Source organism: Enhydra lutris, unplaced genomic scaffold (genome assembly GCF_002288905.1).
Source record: "Enhydra lutris kenyoni isolate GAN:26980312 unplaced genomic scaffold, ASM228890v2 scaffoldscaffold13, whole genome shotgun sequence".
Classification (NCBI taxonomy): domain Eukaryota; kingdom Metazoa; phylum Chordata; class Mammalia; order Carnivora; family Mustelidae; genus Enhydra; species Enhydra lutris.
The window spans coordinates 4,206,336-4,223,337 of NW_019154097.1; the positions used below are offsets into that span (position 1 = coordinate 4,206,336).

Genomic DNA, 17,002 nt, shown 5'->3' on the forward strand with positions numbered 1-17,002 from the left:
TTTGTGCCCTGAGCTGGTTCACGTGAACTGCTGCTAATTTCCACCTCGTATTCTTGCAGTGAAACTTTTAACTTGAGTGAAAGAATTTATGTCCATCTTTGAACCACTGCCTAATCCTAGCTTGGGTTTTGGGTCTTACCTGCTTTGTGTAATTCACATGCTTGAAAAGCCAGCATTCTGTACCTCTTAGTTATTATTTTCAGCATTAAATAAGACCAAGCTTAGGGCAGAGCCCTGTGTCAGGCCATTAGTGACTGTCTTAGATTGGCATCGGTCCAATAATTTATGTACTAGTCTCCAGCTCTGCGGGGAGGGGAACCATTTCCCTTTCAGCCAACCTGAGACCTGGTCTGTGGCTAGATGTGGCCTTTTTTAGAACATGGCTCAGAACATTTTAGTCCTCCTGCTGGTAAGGACAGATCAGATTTTTTTTTTTTTTTAAAGAATTTATTTATTTATTTGACAGAGACCACAAGTAGGCAGAGAGGCAGGCAGAGAGAGGGAGGAGGAAACAGGCTCCCTGCTGAGCAGAGAGCCCGATGTGGGGCTTGATCCCAGGACCCTGAGATCATGACCTGAGCCCAAGGCAGAGGCTTAACCCACTGAGCCACCCAGGCACCCCGGGACAGATCAGATTCTTAAACCCAAAGACATTCCTTATTTTCATACTTAAAATCTCTGTTACTCTTACTGCCTTTGGACCATGACAGTGAGGTCTTGATTTGACCTTGAAACTATATAGCCTGTTTCAGAGACCAGTACAACCCATACTTGTTCTTCCTCAGTTATGTTGGGAGTAGAGGCCCCAAACCCCTGCAGCCCCTCACCCTGTCCTTCACTACATTCATCTGCTTATATTACACCCATCTGCCATGACACTTGCTGCACACCTCAAACAACCCATTATATTTATTCTGAAAGATATATTGGCTCATCTACTCTGATTTTTCCCTCTGAGTATTTTTATTTTTTCCCTTGGAATCAAGAACTGAACATTTGGATCGGAGAACTGCATACCTATAGGATACCTCCCCACCCCCCACCCCCCGGCCTTGGCTTCCCACTAGTATGAATTTTATGGAATAATACTTTGGTATATTACCCTGGCTTGCACTGAGGGAAGTTAAAGCAAGTTGTATGAAATTCACACTTGTGGTTGAAGATAGGATGCATCACAGAACACGGTGCTTCTTTGATGAGAATTTTCCTGAGAACCACCCATTTGGATGCTGTGCTTCTCTTGAGACTCTAATTAAATTTTATCTTATGGACTTGTAAGATAAAATCTGGTAACTCATTATGTTTCCTTTTTTGCTTTGGTTGCTTGGAAGTCAGCATCAAATATATGGCTTACATCTAGGGACAGACTTTATTTTTTTTATCTTGATTTTTAGATTTCCCTCATGCATTTTTTTACCTTATTATATGCATTTAATAAGCTACCTCAAATCCTTCCTGAATGAGGTGAGCTTATGGCATTCCGTTACTTTTATTCTTATAGACACTCCTTACATTTATTCCTATGGATATCTGGTTTCTCTAAACCCCAGACAGGTTGCTTCATCCCCCCGCCCCACCACATTCTGTTACCGCTGTTCAGTACCTAGGATCATTTCACCCAGGGAAGAGTACATTTCTTTACACTCCTCCTGCCTTCAGACCCAAGTGAAGATGATTGAAAACCTTACAGTTTCCTTTGTTCACAACTAGTTTCTACATCTAGCAACAGCCCCCCTCCCACTCCTTCCTATAAGCTAGATGGGACTGAAACAGGGTGTTCTTTCTTGTTTGAACAGAGTTTAAACAGTTCTGCTCAAAGACAACTGGGCCTTGCATTTGCATCAGTCTTTGAAAGATCTCTGCTGTGGAGAATCTGGTGTTCTCCAGTTTTTCTAAGAATGGGGATAAGAGAGGGAGAGAGGGAGAAAAGAGAGAAGGACAGAGAAAGAAAGGAAGAAAGAAAGGCGGGCAGGCCAGCTTTTGTGGTGGAGAGCACCTGCAGGAATGGGATGTCCAGTGAGCTCCTGGAAGGATTTCTGGAGAGGGCTCAACAGCTGTAGGAGTCTGGGGGTGGCGGGGTGATGGTAGGGTCTGGAGGGTGTGACCGCCTTGTCTTCATACCTGTCCTCTCCAGAGCTCCCTGCGCCAGGAAAATGTGACGGTGTTTGGATGCCTGACTCACGAGGTGCCCTTGAGCCTAGGGGATGCAGCGGTGACATGTTCTAAAGGTGGGGGTGAGGAATGGGCAAAGCAGAAGAGTCTTTAACTCTGGAGCTGGTGACAGTGGGGAATGGTATGGAGGAAGGATGGGCTAGGGAAGGGTCAGGTGGGTGAAGGTTCTTTAGGTCTTGACCCCATACAGACTCCTCTTCCCTCTCGCTGATACCCTCTCTTCTACCTTCTTCCCCAAGAGTCCCTGGCTGGCTTCCTCCTCTCCGTCAGTGCCACTTCCAGAGTGGCCAGGCTGCGAATCCCCTTCCCACAGACTGGGACCTGGTTCCTGACCCTGCGCTCCCTATGCGGGGTGGGGCCTCGGTGAGCTGGGCGGGGCTGGGCGGGGCCGGGCGGGGAAGGAGCGGCTTTGGACCCTACTGACAGCCGGGTGTGCGCAGGTACGTGCGGTGCCGGAACGCGACGGCGGAGGTGCGGCTGCGCACTTTCCTCTCCCCCTGCGTGGACGACTGCGGGCCCTACGGCCAGTGCAAGCTGTTGCGCACACATAACTACCTGTACGCGGCCTGCGAGTGCAAGGCCGGTGAGCGGGCTGGGCTGGCGAAGGAGCAGTGGGCGCGCGCTTCCTGGGTTGGGAGTGGGGGCTGGACGGGCAGCGGCACCTTGAATTGAGGATGGGTTTGGAAAGAATGGGAGGCCCGAGACCACCTTCCCTGGCAGTGTCGTAGGGTTGGCGAGAGGCCTCCAGCAGGAGTGCCGAACCTGTGGCTGCCTTGGGCCCTCTTCCACCTTCTACCTTGTGCCCTCCCCACTCGCAGGGTGGAGGGGCTGGGGCTGCACCGACAGCGCGGATGCGCTCACCTATGGATTCCAGCTGCTGTCCACACTGCTACTCTGCCTGAGCAACCTCATGTTTTTGCCACCTGTGGTCCTGGCCATTCGGAGCCGATATGTGCTGGAAGCTGCTGTCTACACCTTCACCATGTTCTTCTCCACGGTATGTGGCGCATCTGTGTCTTCACCGAGTCCTTATTCATGGTGATGGGTGGGGGTCTGCATTTCCACCGTGTTTTCCACGGGTTTGGGCATGTCTACACCTTCATTATATGAGGATGTCTCCCTCTTCACGGCATGGGTAGAATATGGTAATTTTTGTAAGGCACATCAGGATAAATGAACAGGGCTGTTTGTAACTTAAGATAACCAACAGCTGCTAGAAAGAGTGTGTGGTCTCCAGCTGTCTCATACACTGAGGGTCAGGGGGAGCTTTTCTGCAATATACTGGCTGTCCTACAGTATGGAATGGTGTCTGCAGCTTCCCCTTTTCTCCTTGGTATGGTGACAAGAGATCTGTACTTTCTCCCGTGTCTCTACAGAGTCTCCACTTTCATCTCCGGTGATGTGAGGGCTGGCTGTACTGTGCTCATGTTCTTCGTTGTACTGGGCATTTCTATATCTTTAGCTTGTTCTTTCTCATGGTATGAAAAGGTATCTCCCCATTCAGTCACCATGGCCCTCTTGATTTCTCATGGGAACTTTTGGAAGACAGGGAGGTTCTCTATAACTGGGTAATTTATACAACATTCTGGCTCTTGGGATCCTAAAAAATTTTGTGGACTCAACTATATCCTGAGACGGCATGGGAAGTGGCAGCGTGATACCAAATTCCAGTGCAAAGAAACATATTTTGATGAAGTTTAATATAGTTTTAAATCCTTCACCTCTCATTACAGAATGTTCACAGTCCTCCTCTGTGTTTTCCCATAATCAGAAAAGTTCATATTACTAGCAAGCTTCATAAATAGTAAATAAATCCATAAATAAGGAAAGGATAGAGGACTGAGTCTGCTAACGTGACTTAGCCCTCATGTAGACTCTCCCCCTGAGATGCTGCATCTAGGGATCTTTTCAGCTCCTCTCTGGGCTCTTGGCATCTCGTGACATACAGTGCCTGCCTCTGAGCTCTGCAAAAATCTTAGATGGATTCAGACTTTCCTCATGTCTTGGCAACAAGAATATCACAAAAACCAATATGTGCTTCCCTTTTGTTCGGCATTAATAGATCAGACATATGTCCAAATTACAAAAATCCTACTTATCATTTAGCAGAAAGTGGAGGGGGAGGTGAATGTTCTGAAACTGAGGGGCATGTTGTAGGGTCCTCTGGGATGTACATGCACAGATGAGGAAGAGGAGGCTAGAACCATGCTGTGTAGAGAGACCTTCCCCTCTTAAGCTGGGTGAGAAGAGTACACTCTAATTTTGGTTGGCTGTCCCCCTTTTTAGACCTGCTCTGATAGTGCCTCATTCTATTTTTACAGTAGACACTGTTTCTCTGTCTCTCTCTTTTTTTTTTAACTGCCAGATGCCCTTTATACTGTAGCTCACCAAATCCTGTAGCATCAGCTGTTCCACCAGCCCACTCTAGGCTGCATGAGGCTCTAATAGGACTCACAATCAGTAACAGTACCTAAGTGTATCAGGATCCTGGAACACTATCAGAATGTTTTCATTCTCCTGCACTTTGCACAAGCATCCTGGGTGTTGGCTCTAGAGTGTTTAGTACCAGATGACTCCTTATATTCTGGATACAATGGCAAATCATCCTTGAAAGAAAAGGCCTTTTCCCCATTTGGAACACAAGGGGAGCCTACAATGGCTGACATCACATGCAGAGCTTCCATTTAACTAGGATAATAAGCAGAGTGCCCGGCTGGCTCAGTCAGTAGAGCATGAGACTCTTGATCTCAGGCTTATGAATTTAAGCCCCATGTTAGGTGTGGAGCTTACTTAAAAAAGAAAAAATAATAGGGTAATAAGCAAAAAATCAAGGAAATGATGCCGGCTCTGTGGTGTCGCCTGTAGTCTTGCTCTAACTCCTCTTCTTTTTCCACATGGGCCAAACATGATACTGGTCATCCAGTTTTCCTGGGCAGGTTCCCCATTGTTCCTTTCTCATTCTTTAGTTTGCACTTACTTCATTCCCCAGTAGTCTCCATTTAAAGGCCCAGTGGTCAAATTGCAGGTAGAACTACCAGGACGTGGATAACTGTTTTTTCCCCTGTCTTCAAAGCCTGGACAGTCTCTACCTGGGAGTAGTGCATCGATTCCTATCAAGGGCATGGGAGTAGACAGTAGGTTTGTTCAAGAGTTTAGAGTGTAAATTGAAAATGCAAAATATATTACATAACATGTAAAATATGTTAAAAATAGGTCACAAATCCAGCACTTTGTTTTGTGTATAGCCAGACCAGTTCAGATAATGGAAACAGCAAAATAACATCTAGTGTGTCAGACACTGCAGACTGTCCTCACAATACCATTAGAGTAATAGATAGGCACTTATATTATCATCATCATCCCTTTTTGCAGGTGAGGGCAGTTTAATACTTTGTCTGAGGTGTAACATGAGTGGTAGAACCAGAATTCTCATGCAGCCGGACTCTAGATGCCTTACGTGTAATCACTGAGCTGTATTGTCTCCTGACACCATGGCAGAGAGGACGCATTGGTAAATTTCTAACCTGACGTCAGTTTCTCAGAAGTCCTGGAATATGTAGAGAAACTTACGACCTCATTTAATAGTTCTCACATTCTTCTTTAAAAATAGTTCTCAAATTCTTAAAAGATAAGAAGAGCTGATCAAAAGCCCAAAAAAATATAACTAAATGCAAGAAGTCATCAAGGGGAATACAGCAAACACTGCAGTTGTATGGCTCTTGCCCATACAGTTCACACCGTGGATTCTTCCCAGTGCCAGTTGGAGCCTCACAATCCATTCCCACGAGCTGATGTTCGAAAGTCCCTGGGGTCCCTGGGGACTTTCTTGCTGATTGCTGATATCCTGCCTTCTTCTTATCTCTTCTGTTCCTCACACCTCATAAGTAATTCTTAGTGGCCCTTGGCAAAATCCCACTTGACTGTTTCCAAGAGGAAATGGAGGCAGATAATAAGGGAATAGCCATAAATTCCATTATATCCTGAGTGCAGATATTCCAGTCCCTGCATGGATTGAATGTATTTGCATCTTCAGTTTTACACTCTGTAGTGCCTGGATACTCCATTTTGAAGCATCAGATGAACTATATAGTTATATTATAAAAATATGAAATCTCACAGAAAACAATTTAGGTTAATTAAAAAAAATTTTACCTCATAAACTGTCCAAAGCTGAGGAAGATGTCAAATTAGATTAGAATGATACTAACAGAAGCCAGTTTATAATCTAAATTTCTTTTTTTAAACTTCCCAATCTTTCTTTGTTATTTCTGTCATTTCTTTTTATTTCTGTTGACAGAAGAAATACCAGTGTAAAAATTAGCCCACAGTTTTCAGTGGATCAACAATATTGCAAGTTTCTTTCTTTGTTTCTGCATGGAGGAAAGTTTATTAGTGTAGGGATGTTCTCTCATGAACATACGTGGCATAAAGTATAAGATGATGAGAGCTTACTGAGGACACACTGTGCGCCAAACATAGGAGACTATTCCAGACTTACAGAGTAGAGTCTCCCGGGTGACACCGTAACTAAGCCTTCAGTAGGTCATTCCAGTGTTTTGTTCAGCTGGTTGCTCCTAGGTGATGGGCAGTAGGTTTATACCAGTGAACTCTGTGGTGGTAAGTGATTTGCTTTGCTTTGTTTACTCTAAGTTGTATCTCCTGTTAAAGATGGTAATGAGTGGGATGCCATGGCAATGGACAGTGGATTCTGCCCCATGAAAAATAAAGCAAGTGGAAGCAGTGTGGGTAGAAGGGACAGATAGATACCCAGAATATATGATGACAAGATGCTGTCTTCTCCAGGTTGAGAAGTTTCAGTGAAGTAAGCTGACACAGGTTGTTGGTTGGTTTCCCTAGTGAATTGAGCACCACGAAGGAGTCAGTGATGGACTTTACCGATGGTGTTTTTAGACACTGAGCAGTGACCATAGCCAGATCAGGATTGGTGAAGGGTACATCATCTTGTTCACCTCACATAGCAATTTTAACTTACTCTATTCCTGTAGGTTTTCTATGACCTTAAAAATCTCTCTGACCTTTTAGAATGCTTGGAGAATAATCAGTCAGTACTAGTGCAATGATTTCTCCCCAAACCTCTCTACTCCAGAGACAATCTCTCCATTATCCCCTACTCTTTTTTCATTGCACAGAAATTTCTTAGGAGGACAATCAGCCTTCAGTTAGTTATTCCCTTATATGTGTCTTCAATATTAGGTGATTTAGCTTTGCTTTTCTCTGATACACATCTTCTCTTATCTGAAATTGAAGGATTTATTACCAGTCCCTCTTTGAGATATGTTTGGGCATTTCCTTATATATACTTGAGAGTCAGGCAGATGGAGCAAGCTTGGTGAAGGCCTGAAATGTAAAATTGGTGTTTTAGAATAAAATCCAAATCAGAAACTAGTATTGGGTAATTTAGTAGCTGTAGTACTTACAGCTGGTCTTAGAGGTAGAGAATAATCAATATCCAATAGCTACAATAGCAAAAGACCAAAATAATCCTTTTGCTTAGGAACTAAACTCCCAATTAATCAGCACGTACAAGAGAAAGAAAGAATTGCCTTCCCACTCTACTGTTGGCAGCTCTGCTCCTGGACTGGATTCTGCCAATTTTCACAATAGACTTGCTTCACTTTCCCACCTGCTTTTTTCTAAGGGGGATGCTGTTTGATTAAGGTTGGGGTGTCATGCTTTATGAGTTGAATTCAGGATAGAATGCTCCTTTTCCCTGAACTCACCTCCACCTTCTCATTCTCAGCAGTAATGCATCCAAACAGGAGACCAGGTTCTCCCATTTCCATCCTTCCCTGAGGTTACAGAGGCCACTGCTGCCGGAAGAGAATGCTCTATAATATTGCTCAGCTACTTCTTTCCTCAGCGGTGGGCCTTATCTCCCTGCCCTCTACCCACAGTCACGGATATGCCTCTGGAGGGCCAGGCTGCCAGTCTCACTGAGGTCTGTAAGTCCACCTCTCTTCTAGACTCAGAGTCCTTGTCACTTAGGGTTGCCTTTCCATAGAATGATGAAGAGATTGACCTGGGCTGAAAGTGGTACCTGAAGGGCCCCTTCTGTCAGAGATCAAGCCACTTCCATGGCCACCTTTGGGTGGTACAACCCGTAGCCTCCTTGCCCCAGTTTCAGTTCAGCCTGGTGAACTTCAGTCCAACCATGGCAACTCTAGCAGCTTGTTTCTACTATCAAGAGGTGCCCTCAGCTGCCATGGTTGTCTGAGGACTGGGGTTAACATGCAGGGGACAGAGATCGAGCAGATTGAGTCAGTTTTTTGATCCTGTAAAATCTGCTGGAATGTCTCAAGGTCAACTCCAATGAGTAGATTTTCACCAAGTTTATATAGGCCAAAAACCTTTTCTCTCCCATTATAGCATTTTAATTTTCTTTTTTCATCACCACAACCGTCTGTTCTTTGTGACATGGAGAAGGGGCAATATCAGGTGATAGGAGAGTGAGCATGCCACTGTGATGTTTATTCCTGGTCTGGAGCTGTTTGTCCTCATAGTTCTTATCCGGTGTCTTGTCTTTGGGTGAGCTCATAGGGATACACGTTCCTGTCATCTTCACACCAAAGATAATCTTAAAACCATACATGTTCTTAGTGTTTGGCATCAATGAAAAATCACATAAATTCTACACAGAAGTTCAGAGACGGTGACAGCAAATGTTCTAAGGTAAAAAGAACGCAGATCATTTTTGGTTAGCCCCTTTTTACAAATAAGGGAACACAGGATGCCTGCAGCCATGATAGCATTGTCCAGAGAGGCACAGGGGTTGGGACCACAGACCAAGGGGGGCTAACTGCAGACCTTGGTTTCTTAATTGGGGTGCCCAGTATAGTCTGATCTAATCACACCTGTGTCCCCTGTGCCCCCTTCGTAACTCCTCTTTACCATCTTTCCCACAGTAGAGGCTAGGCGGACGCTGTCCCTTCCCTGTATTCTTCTCCATGGTGTAAAGTGTTGTGCTCTTCTCCATGGTCCAGGGTCTGCCTTTTCTCTTCCTTTCCCCCCCGTCCCTCCACCCATGACTTTGGGTGGGAGGGGATGAAGAGGGCCAGTTAGCGTAAGGCCTAAGGATGAATCTTAACTCCAAGTCTGAGCTATCAGGGGAAACTGGGATATGCAGGGGAGGCTTAGGGTCTAGGGTGGCCAAGAGACCAGTGTCTAGCCCCATAGCTTGGGCCAGTGATGGGTGTTACAGGTGGGACCCATGGTGAGCATGAGAAGAAGGGAAGGATAGGCCTTAGACTGACATACCTGGAATCCCCACTGGCCTGCACTCTCCATAGTACATTCCAGAATTGGGAAGATTAGGAAGGTAAGGACAGGGTCAGGGCTGGTGTATACATAACAGCTTGCGAGGCAGACCAGGCTTCCCTACCACGTTCTTCTCAGGAGCAGGGAGTCAGGCATTTCCCAGTTCTGCTCAGTCTGTGACCTCTGACCTCTGCTTTTCTGACAGCAGCACACCATCCTCGTGACTTCTTTCTCCTGCTTCATGGACCTGAACCGTTGCCCCAAGTTCTCTCAATGCCTGTCATTTCTTCCTCCAGTTCTACCATGCCTGTGACCAGCCAGGCATTGTGGTTTTCTGCATCATGGACTACGATGTGCTGCAGTTCTGTGATTTCCTGGGCTCCTTAATGTCCGTGTGGGTCACTGTCATTGCCATGGCGCGTTTACAGCCTGTGGTCAAGCAGGTCAGTCCAGAGTGGGCCCTGGGGGACAACCGTAGGCAAAGTCCACTTGAAACTCACTCCCAACCTCTCCCTGGGGGCCTTGCCAAGTGCCTCCCGCCATCCCGGCCCAGCCCCTGGAGTCCTCTCTCTCCAGGTGCTGTATTTGCTGGGGGCTATGCTGCTGTCTATGGCTCTACAGCTTGACCGGCATGGACTCTGGAACCTGCTTGGACCCAGTCTCTTCGCCCTGGGGATCTTGGCCACAGCCTGGGTAAGGTTGGGAGGACTTGGGGAGGGGGGCGTCCCAGCAGGACTTGGGTGCAGGGCCCTAAGGATCTGGTCCCCAATTTAAGGTGGGCTTGGATCCTGTCATCATCACTGTGCTGTTCATGGTGCCCACTCCAGACTTCGCAGGTGCCTTTGGGTCATGACGAGGGCTCCGGGAAGCCTGGGAATGACCAGTTCTGGCTTGGGTTCCAAGGCCTTGTATTCCTGAGTCCCACTTCTCTGCTTCCCCCAGACAGTACGCAGCGTCCGCCGCCGGCACTGCTACCCACCCACATGGCGCCGTTGGCTTTTCTACCTGTGTCCAGGCAGCCTGATTGCAGGCAGTGCTGTCCTACTCTATGCTTTTGTGGAGACCCGAGACAACTACTTCTACATTCACAGCATTTGGCATATGCTCATCGCTGGCAGCGTGGGCTTCTTGCTGCCCCCACGTGCCAAGACTGACCACCGGGTCCCATCTGGAGCTCGGGCCCGGGGCTGCGGTTACCAGCTGTGCATCAATGAGCAGGAGGAGCTGGGCCTTGTTGGTCCAGGTGGGGCCACTGTCAGCAGCATCTGTTCCAGCTGAGTGGGGCTTTGGGCCTGGCCTTTGGGGAACATGAACCCTTCCTAGGGGCAGAGAGCCCTTCCTGGGAGTGTGGAACCTTCCCTGGATAAGAGACAGGTTGTATTTCTTGAGGACATAGAGTCTTTCTTAAGGACATGGAGCTCTTCTAGGGACCTGGCGAACTTCCTGAAGGCCTGGAGTCTTCCTGCATCCATGGAGTCCTTCTTAAGGATGGAGCCTGTGTAGGCCCCTAGAGCCCCTCCGGACCAAGGAGTCCCTCCTAGGGGTGTGGAGTCCTTCCCAGGGATGTGGAGCCCCTCCTAAGGATATGGATTCCTTCCCAGGGAGACAAAGCCCTCTCAGGATATGGCATCATTCCAGAGGAAATGGAGTCCATCTTGGGGACACTGAGTCTCCAAATCTTCCCAGCAGCTCAGCAACTCTGGTCTCAGGCTTCCTTCCCAAGGCAGCGTCTGGGCCATACCGTGCCATGCGTGCTGTGCTGTGCCGGGAGGGGGATTGCAGGGCACGTGGGGCTGGGGCTGGGGGCACTGGTATCCTGAGTTGATGCAGGTGGAGTCTGGTGTGTCTCCAATGAAGTATTTGCTGGTTCTGTGCCGCCCTTTTTCCTTGGGCCAAGGGTGTGGGGAGGAGAGGGAAAGAGAGGGTCCAAAAAAATGAGCAGGGTTGGTGGGAGCCCAGCTGGAATGAGCTGGTGGAGCTTCTGCTGGAGTCTTTTGCTCCATCATGGCAGGCTGCAGCCGCTGGGAGTAGGGGCGTGTGTATGTGTGTATGTGTGCGCGCGCGCGTGCTAGGGTGATTTAAATTAGTGAGACAGGCCTCCCTTGTGGTGCCCATGCCCAACAGGAAAGGAAGCTGAGGTCTCAGGAAATTGGACTAGCAGGTACAAATCACAAATGTGCGAGAAATATCACAGGAACATAACTTCTATTTTGAGCCCCCGTTTTGCCCGAGTGTCATCTTTTTTGCCTGAGAGATATCCTTTGTCAGTTTGGGAGTTCCTCTCTTTCTCTAAGGGTCACAGCTGAGTCTTGAGGATCTTAAATAATGGGAAGATGTTGGGAGGTTGTTTTCTGGTCACTGGGGTCCACACTGGACCCATCCCCTGTGAGTTCCATCATTCCACCTGGTCCCCAGTTAGCAGTGTAGGCAGGCCATCCCAGAGTGCTGTCTTATTCCCATCTGCATAACCGTTTTCAGTGCTGAGGCCCTCCCTGACTTCCATGCCACCCACAAAGACCTGTGAGGCCTGGAGAGCCCAGACACACCTTGAAGCCATTTCTACTTTGGGGGCCTGCTCTGGGTTTTACCTGACCAACAAGGCATGAGTTCCACCATCTTTCAGATCCTACAAATCTGTCCGGATATTTGGCCTAGGGAGTATGGCTCAGGGCCTCTTCCTTTTGGGACCCTTCTTTGCCAGTGCTCTTACTGCCTCCCCTTCTCTCTCTCCCTTCTCCCTAGCTTAGAGCATTAATCTGGAGGTTGGGAAAACTCCCTTTTACTTAGGTTTTTCTCCTAGTTCTTGTCTATGCCTTCATTCTCTCCTGTGAAGACTTTAGAGCCTAGGCTTTTAAAGCTCAAAAACCAGGAAAAAATCCCTTTGTTCTCTGCTTTCTGCAATTCTGTCTCTTCCTTGGGGCCCTGAGTAGAGCGATGTGGCCAACTGAATGGTGAGTCAAGAGGTGTGGGCTTGATGTCTCTTCCTTGTATCAGAAATACTAGTCCTTCATATTAGGATATATAGAGTCAGGTCATTAGGATGCTTGAACCCAAATAGGTAGGATTCAGGACAGAGTCCTTCTGTGAAGAGGGACATAGAGCTGGGACAGACTGCACCCTGCTAGGAGGGGTCAGAAGGGGTTTTCTGGAAGAGAGGGGCAGAGCTGAGTAAGGATTAAATAAATTTCTGTAATGCCAAGGTGTTGGGAGAGGGTTCTCTCTGGTCACCAGTGTCCATATTGTATTCCTCCACTCATTCCAAGTGATCCCCAGTCAGTAAAGCACTTAGGACACAGTATAGGGCTTGGCCTGGTCTATGATCCAGCACATGTTAGCTAAAGATCAAGAAGCATCTGGACATGAGAGGGAAGAGCAAGGGGGAGACAGAGGCAGAAAAGACTGATACTTGCTGGGGAACTGGGAATAGTTCAGGGGACCTGGACCCGGAGAGTGTGTGTGGGCGGAGAGGGGCTGAGGAAAGCAGCTGGTATGAGGTTGGATGGAGAGGTGGGGTCTGGCTTTTATCCCATGGGAAATGAGCCATTGGAGGGATCTAAGCAGGAGAGCGGCATGATCTGATTGGTATTTTGTTTTTTGGATTTTTTCAGATTGGCGTTTTGACAGCTAGTGCAGAGGGTAGATTTTGAAGGGCGTTTGTAGGACAAAAGTGACACAGTTGTTGCAGTATTTGAGAGAGAGAGTGAAGGCTTCTTGAGGAGGCACTGTGAGGAGAAAGGAGGGGACCCATTTAGGTCTTAGGCCATGGCTTCTCTAGGACTTCATGACTGACTGGAGGTGTGGGGTGGTGATGGTGAGAGAAGAGGAAGGCAAATATCTAGTGGCTCTTGGGTCGACTGTAGGACAGGGTGGCAGCCATTATTGCTGATGACTATTCACAGATTTCTCAGTCTCCCTGCTCCTTCCAGACACGTGGTGAGTGTGCTTCGTCTGCCCCTTGATGTTAGCTGTGGCACGTGCTTGCATTGGCGGACAAAGTGGAGGTGGAAGCGAAGCTCAGAGAGTCAGTGCAGGCTTTGTCACGGTGATCAGCAGTGCTCCCGATGGTAGCTGCTGATCCTGAGGCCCAGAGGGATGAAGGCGATTGAGAGCAGACCCCAGCCACCAGTCAGCTGCTAATGGACCTGCAGCAGGAGTGGGACATAAACCCTTGTGGGTTTCAGCCACTGCAATTCTAAGTCTCTACCACGATGGGCCTAGCCTACCGTGCATGATAGAGGTGAAGAGCAACAGAGAGGGTAGGCCATTTTCCTGGAGAGCAGGCCTCCCCCGAGCAGGGCTAGGGCAGCAGCCTTCACCTCTGCGTTCCTCAGGCTGTAGATGATGGGGTTCAGTGAGGGTGTCACAACCCCATAGAACAGTGCAATAATCTTATCCAGGTCAGGGTCCTTGGCCTTGGGCTTGAAATACATGAAGGAGATGGTCCCATAGAAAACCACCACCACTGTGATGTGGGCAGAGCAGGTGGAGAAGGCTTTGCGCTGGCCTGCAGCAGAGGGCACCCTAAGGATGGTAGCAAGGATGACAACGTAGGACAGGCAGATGAGCAGGAGTGGGGCCAGCGTCAGGACCGCTGTGGCTACCACTAACATCAGTGCATTGAGAGAGATGTCCCCACAGGCCAGTTTCAGCACTGCCAAGATCTCACAGAAGAAGTGGTTGATGATATTGTGACCACAGAAGGGGAGGCTCCAGGTGAGAAGGGACTGCAGCAGTGAGTTGGCAAAGCCTGTCCCCCAGCTCAGCACTGCCATCCGCACACAAGTCTGCCCGTTCATGATCTCTGCGTACCTAAGTGGCTGGCAGATCGCCACGTAACGGTCATAGGCCATCACGGCCAGGAGCAGGCACTCTGTGGAACCCAGCGCCAGGGTCAGGTACATCTGCAGGGCACAGCCAGGGAAGGAGATGGTCCTCTGGGCTTCCAGGAAGTTGACCAGCATGAGAGGCACAAAGGAGGATGTGCCACAGATGTCCATGAGGGAGAGGTTGCTGAGAAAGAAGTACATGGGGCTGTGCAGGCGGGGATCCAGCACGCTCAGCCCCATGAGGAGGGAGTTCCCCAGGACATTGACACCGTAGATGCCCAGGCAGAGCACAAACAGGACTGTCTCAAGGTTACGGTGCTCTTGGAGCCCCAGCAAGACATATTCTGCCACAGCGGTCCGGTTTGTCATCTCCTTGTCCCTCCTTCCTGTCCAGACCACACGTGAGTCAGAAGAAGCTCTTGCTGGCCTGGAAACCAAGCAACCTGACCTTGGGCAGGTCATCTCTGCCCTTGCGATTTAGTTTCACCATCTGTGTAATGAGAGGGTTGGACTTCAGGACTGCAAGCTGGCCCTTTCAGCTCTGCAGCTCTGATGTGACTTAGGGAAATGAGGACATTCTAGCCCCCTAGGCTCCTCCTCATTCTTCCCGTGGTGGGGGCAGGGGAGACAAGAGAGGAGGATTCATGTTTGGCACACTCTGTCATAATCTAGTGTTCTTGGCTGTTGAAGGAGGCATCCTTTCTAGGTTATGACTTCATATGGCTGAATTATGCTCATGGTATTTCAGATTCATTCATTTGCTGAATGTGCTCTGAATATTGATTCTGTGCTAGGTCTTGTTTAGGTGCTGGGGGTACAACAGTAAGAAAAATAAGTGGACAGAAACATACCAAACCTATCATAAGGCTGCCCCTTCTTCCCTGAATCAGGTGACATGAGCTCTTGCAGGCCCGTGGGTGAGGGATGAGTGGTGCCTTTGGGTGTTAAGGATCAAACATTCTCACTCCACAGGATGTGTAAGCCTGACGTGCAGTTATCTCTCTTTAAGGAATGATAGGCTATCGTTTTTCCCCCGTTCCCTCATCTGTTGAATTTTTAAAATTATTTATTTATTTATTTTAGAGAGACAGAGCATGAGAAGGGGTGTGGGGGTGGGCAGAGGGAGAGAGAGACAAGCAGACTCCCTACTGAGCGGGGAGCCCAATTCGGGGCTTGATCCTAGGATCCTGAGATTATGACCCGAGGCTAAATCAAAAGTTAGACTCTTAGCTGACTGAGCCAACCAGGTGGCCCTCTCATTTGTTGATTTTTTTTTTAACATTTTTTTTAAGATTTTATTTATTTGACAGACAGAGATCACAAGTAGGCAGAGAGGCAGGCAGAGAGAGAGGAGGAAGCAGGCTCCCCGCTGAGCAGAGAGCCCGATGCAGGGCTTGATCCCAGGACCCTGGGATCATGACCTGAGCCGAAGGCAGAGGCTCCACTGAGCCACCCAGGCGCCCCTCATCTGTTGATTTTTAAAAGAACATACAAGAACATATATATTCCAGTGGTCATGCAAGCCAAGTGACTCCCTTCTTGGCCTCCATATTGCCTTGTGGGATAAATGATTTTGGCAGTGATGTCCCAGGAGGAGGGAAAACCAGGTTCTAATCTGGCAGGGGCATTGTCAGTCAGTGACTAGTTCTAAAAAGGAGGGCAAGTGGGGGAGGGCCTCAGTTTTCTCCCAGATGGCTTTCATTGTTCTGCCTCCTGGGAAAATGCCAGTGTCAGGTATTCACAGGAGGGAGCCCTAATGTCCCCAAGGCACGGCAGTCTTATTAGGCAGGAAGGCTGTCTTATGGCCCATGTGACCCCTGGTCTAAAGCAGAAATTGGAGCTGAGTATAAAATTTAACCTACGTCACCACCTCATTCCTGGGCTGACTGAGAGACCGATGTCCTGTGACAGCACTGGAGCCCCAGCCTTCAGGGCTGGATTTTGCCCCTTATTCCTCCACCTCAGTGCATCTAGCATTTGTTAGGGGCTGGTGGCCTCACCCTCTGCTGAATAGACCTTGTCTTTTCCAGTGCTACATCTTGCCCAAGAAGTTCCCTTTTATTTTGTTTTGTTTTAAAGATTTATTTGCTTATTTTAGAGAGAGAAAGAGTGAGTGAGCAGGGGGAGGGGCAGAGGGAGAAAGAGAATCCTAATCGGACTCCCTGCTCAGCGTGGAGCCCAACTAGAGGCTCGATCTCAGGACCCTGAGATCATGACCTGAGCTGAAATCAAGAGTCAGCAGCTTAACTGGCTGAGCCACACTGTGCCCCAAGAAGTTCCCTTTTAGAGGAGTGCCCTCCCTCCCTTCCCCCATGGGGATTTCCTGCTGGTCCCTCAGACCACAGTTCCATCTCTCTCTCCTCTCCCTCTGGCCTCTTGAGGGGTGACCTTCTCCTTTCTTGTACTCTCTTAGCCCTTCGCTGTCCCTCTGTGTTCTCCTGCCGTGTGCTGTGCACTTGTCTCCTCTACTACACTTGAGAGCAGGACCTTGTCTCCTTCCTTCCCACACCGCCCACAGTGAGTACTTTCAAGAGCAGTCACTCAACAGATACTCAAGCTTTGCACCCCAGAGTCAGTCCTACTTAACTGTGTGAGGTTGACTACGTCGTGTGGCTTCTCCGAGACTCAGTGTCCCTTTGAAAAATGGAAGTGCTGTGTAGCTCAGATGAGACATACCCACAAAGATGCTCATGAGCTTCCCAGCACCACCTGTTGTCTGAGGATCCCGA

General features: G+C 48.6%; 2 protein-coding genes across 7 annotated transcripts in view; one reads left to right on the plus strand and one right to left on the minus strand.

The window, feature by feature from the left end:
* LOC111145921 (transmembrane protein 8B) overlaps window positions 1–11,317 on the plus strand; it is a 40,456-nt gene extending 29,139 nt beyond the window's left edge. For 5 of the 6 annotated variants that reach the window (XM_022501234.1, XM_022501232.1, XM_022501230.1 and 2 more), the window contains 7 exons: window positions 2,135–2,228; window positions 2,412–2,535; window positions 2,613–2,755; window positions 2,991–3,169; window positions 9,744–9,890; window positions 10,024–10,140; window positions 10,390–11,317. In XM_022501234.1, coding sequence (XP_022356942.1) covers window positions 2,135–2,228; window positions 2,412–2,535; window positions 2,613–2,755; window positions 2,991–3,169; window positions 9,744–9,890; window positions 10,024–10,140; window positions 10,390–10,725 — 1,140 coding nt within the window. In that variant the 3' untranslated portion in view covers window positions 10,726–11,317. The remainder of the gene's footprint in view (window positions 1–2,134; window positions 2,229–2,411; window positions 2,536–2,612; window positions 2,756–2,990; window positions 3,170–9,743; window positions 9,891–10,023; window positions 10,141–10,389) is intronic. The other variant, XM_022501231.1, reaches the window with a different exon arrangement.
* A 2,344-nt stretch (window positions 11,318–13,661) lies between these two features.
* On the minus strand, window positions 13,662–14,735 carry LOC111146120 (olfactory receptor 13C7-like). The gene has a single exon (XM_022501518.1). It carries the CDS (start codon window positions 14,733–14,735, stop codon window positions 13,662–13,664), a length of 1,074 nt encoding a protein of 357 aa, XP_022357226.1.
* Between the last annotated feature and the right edge of the window lie 2,267 nt (window positions 14,736–17,002).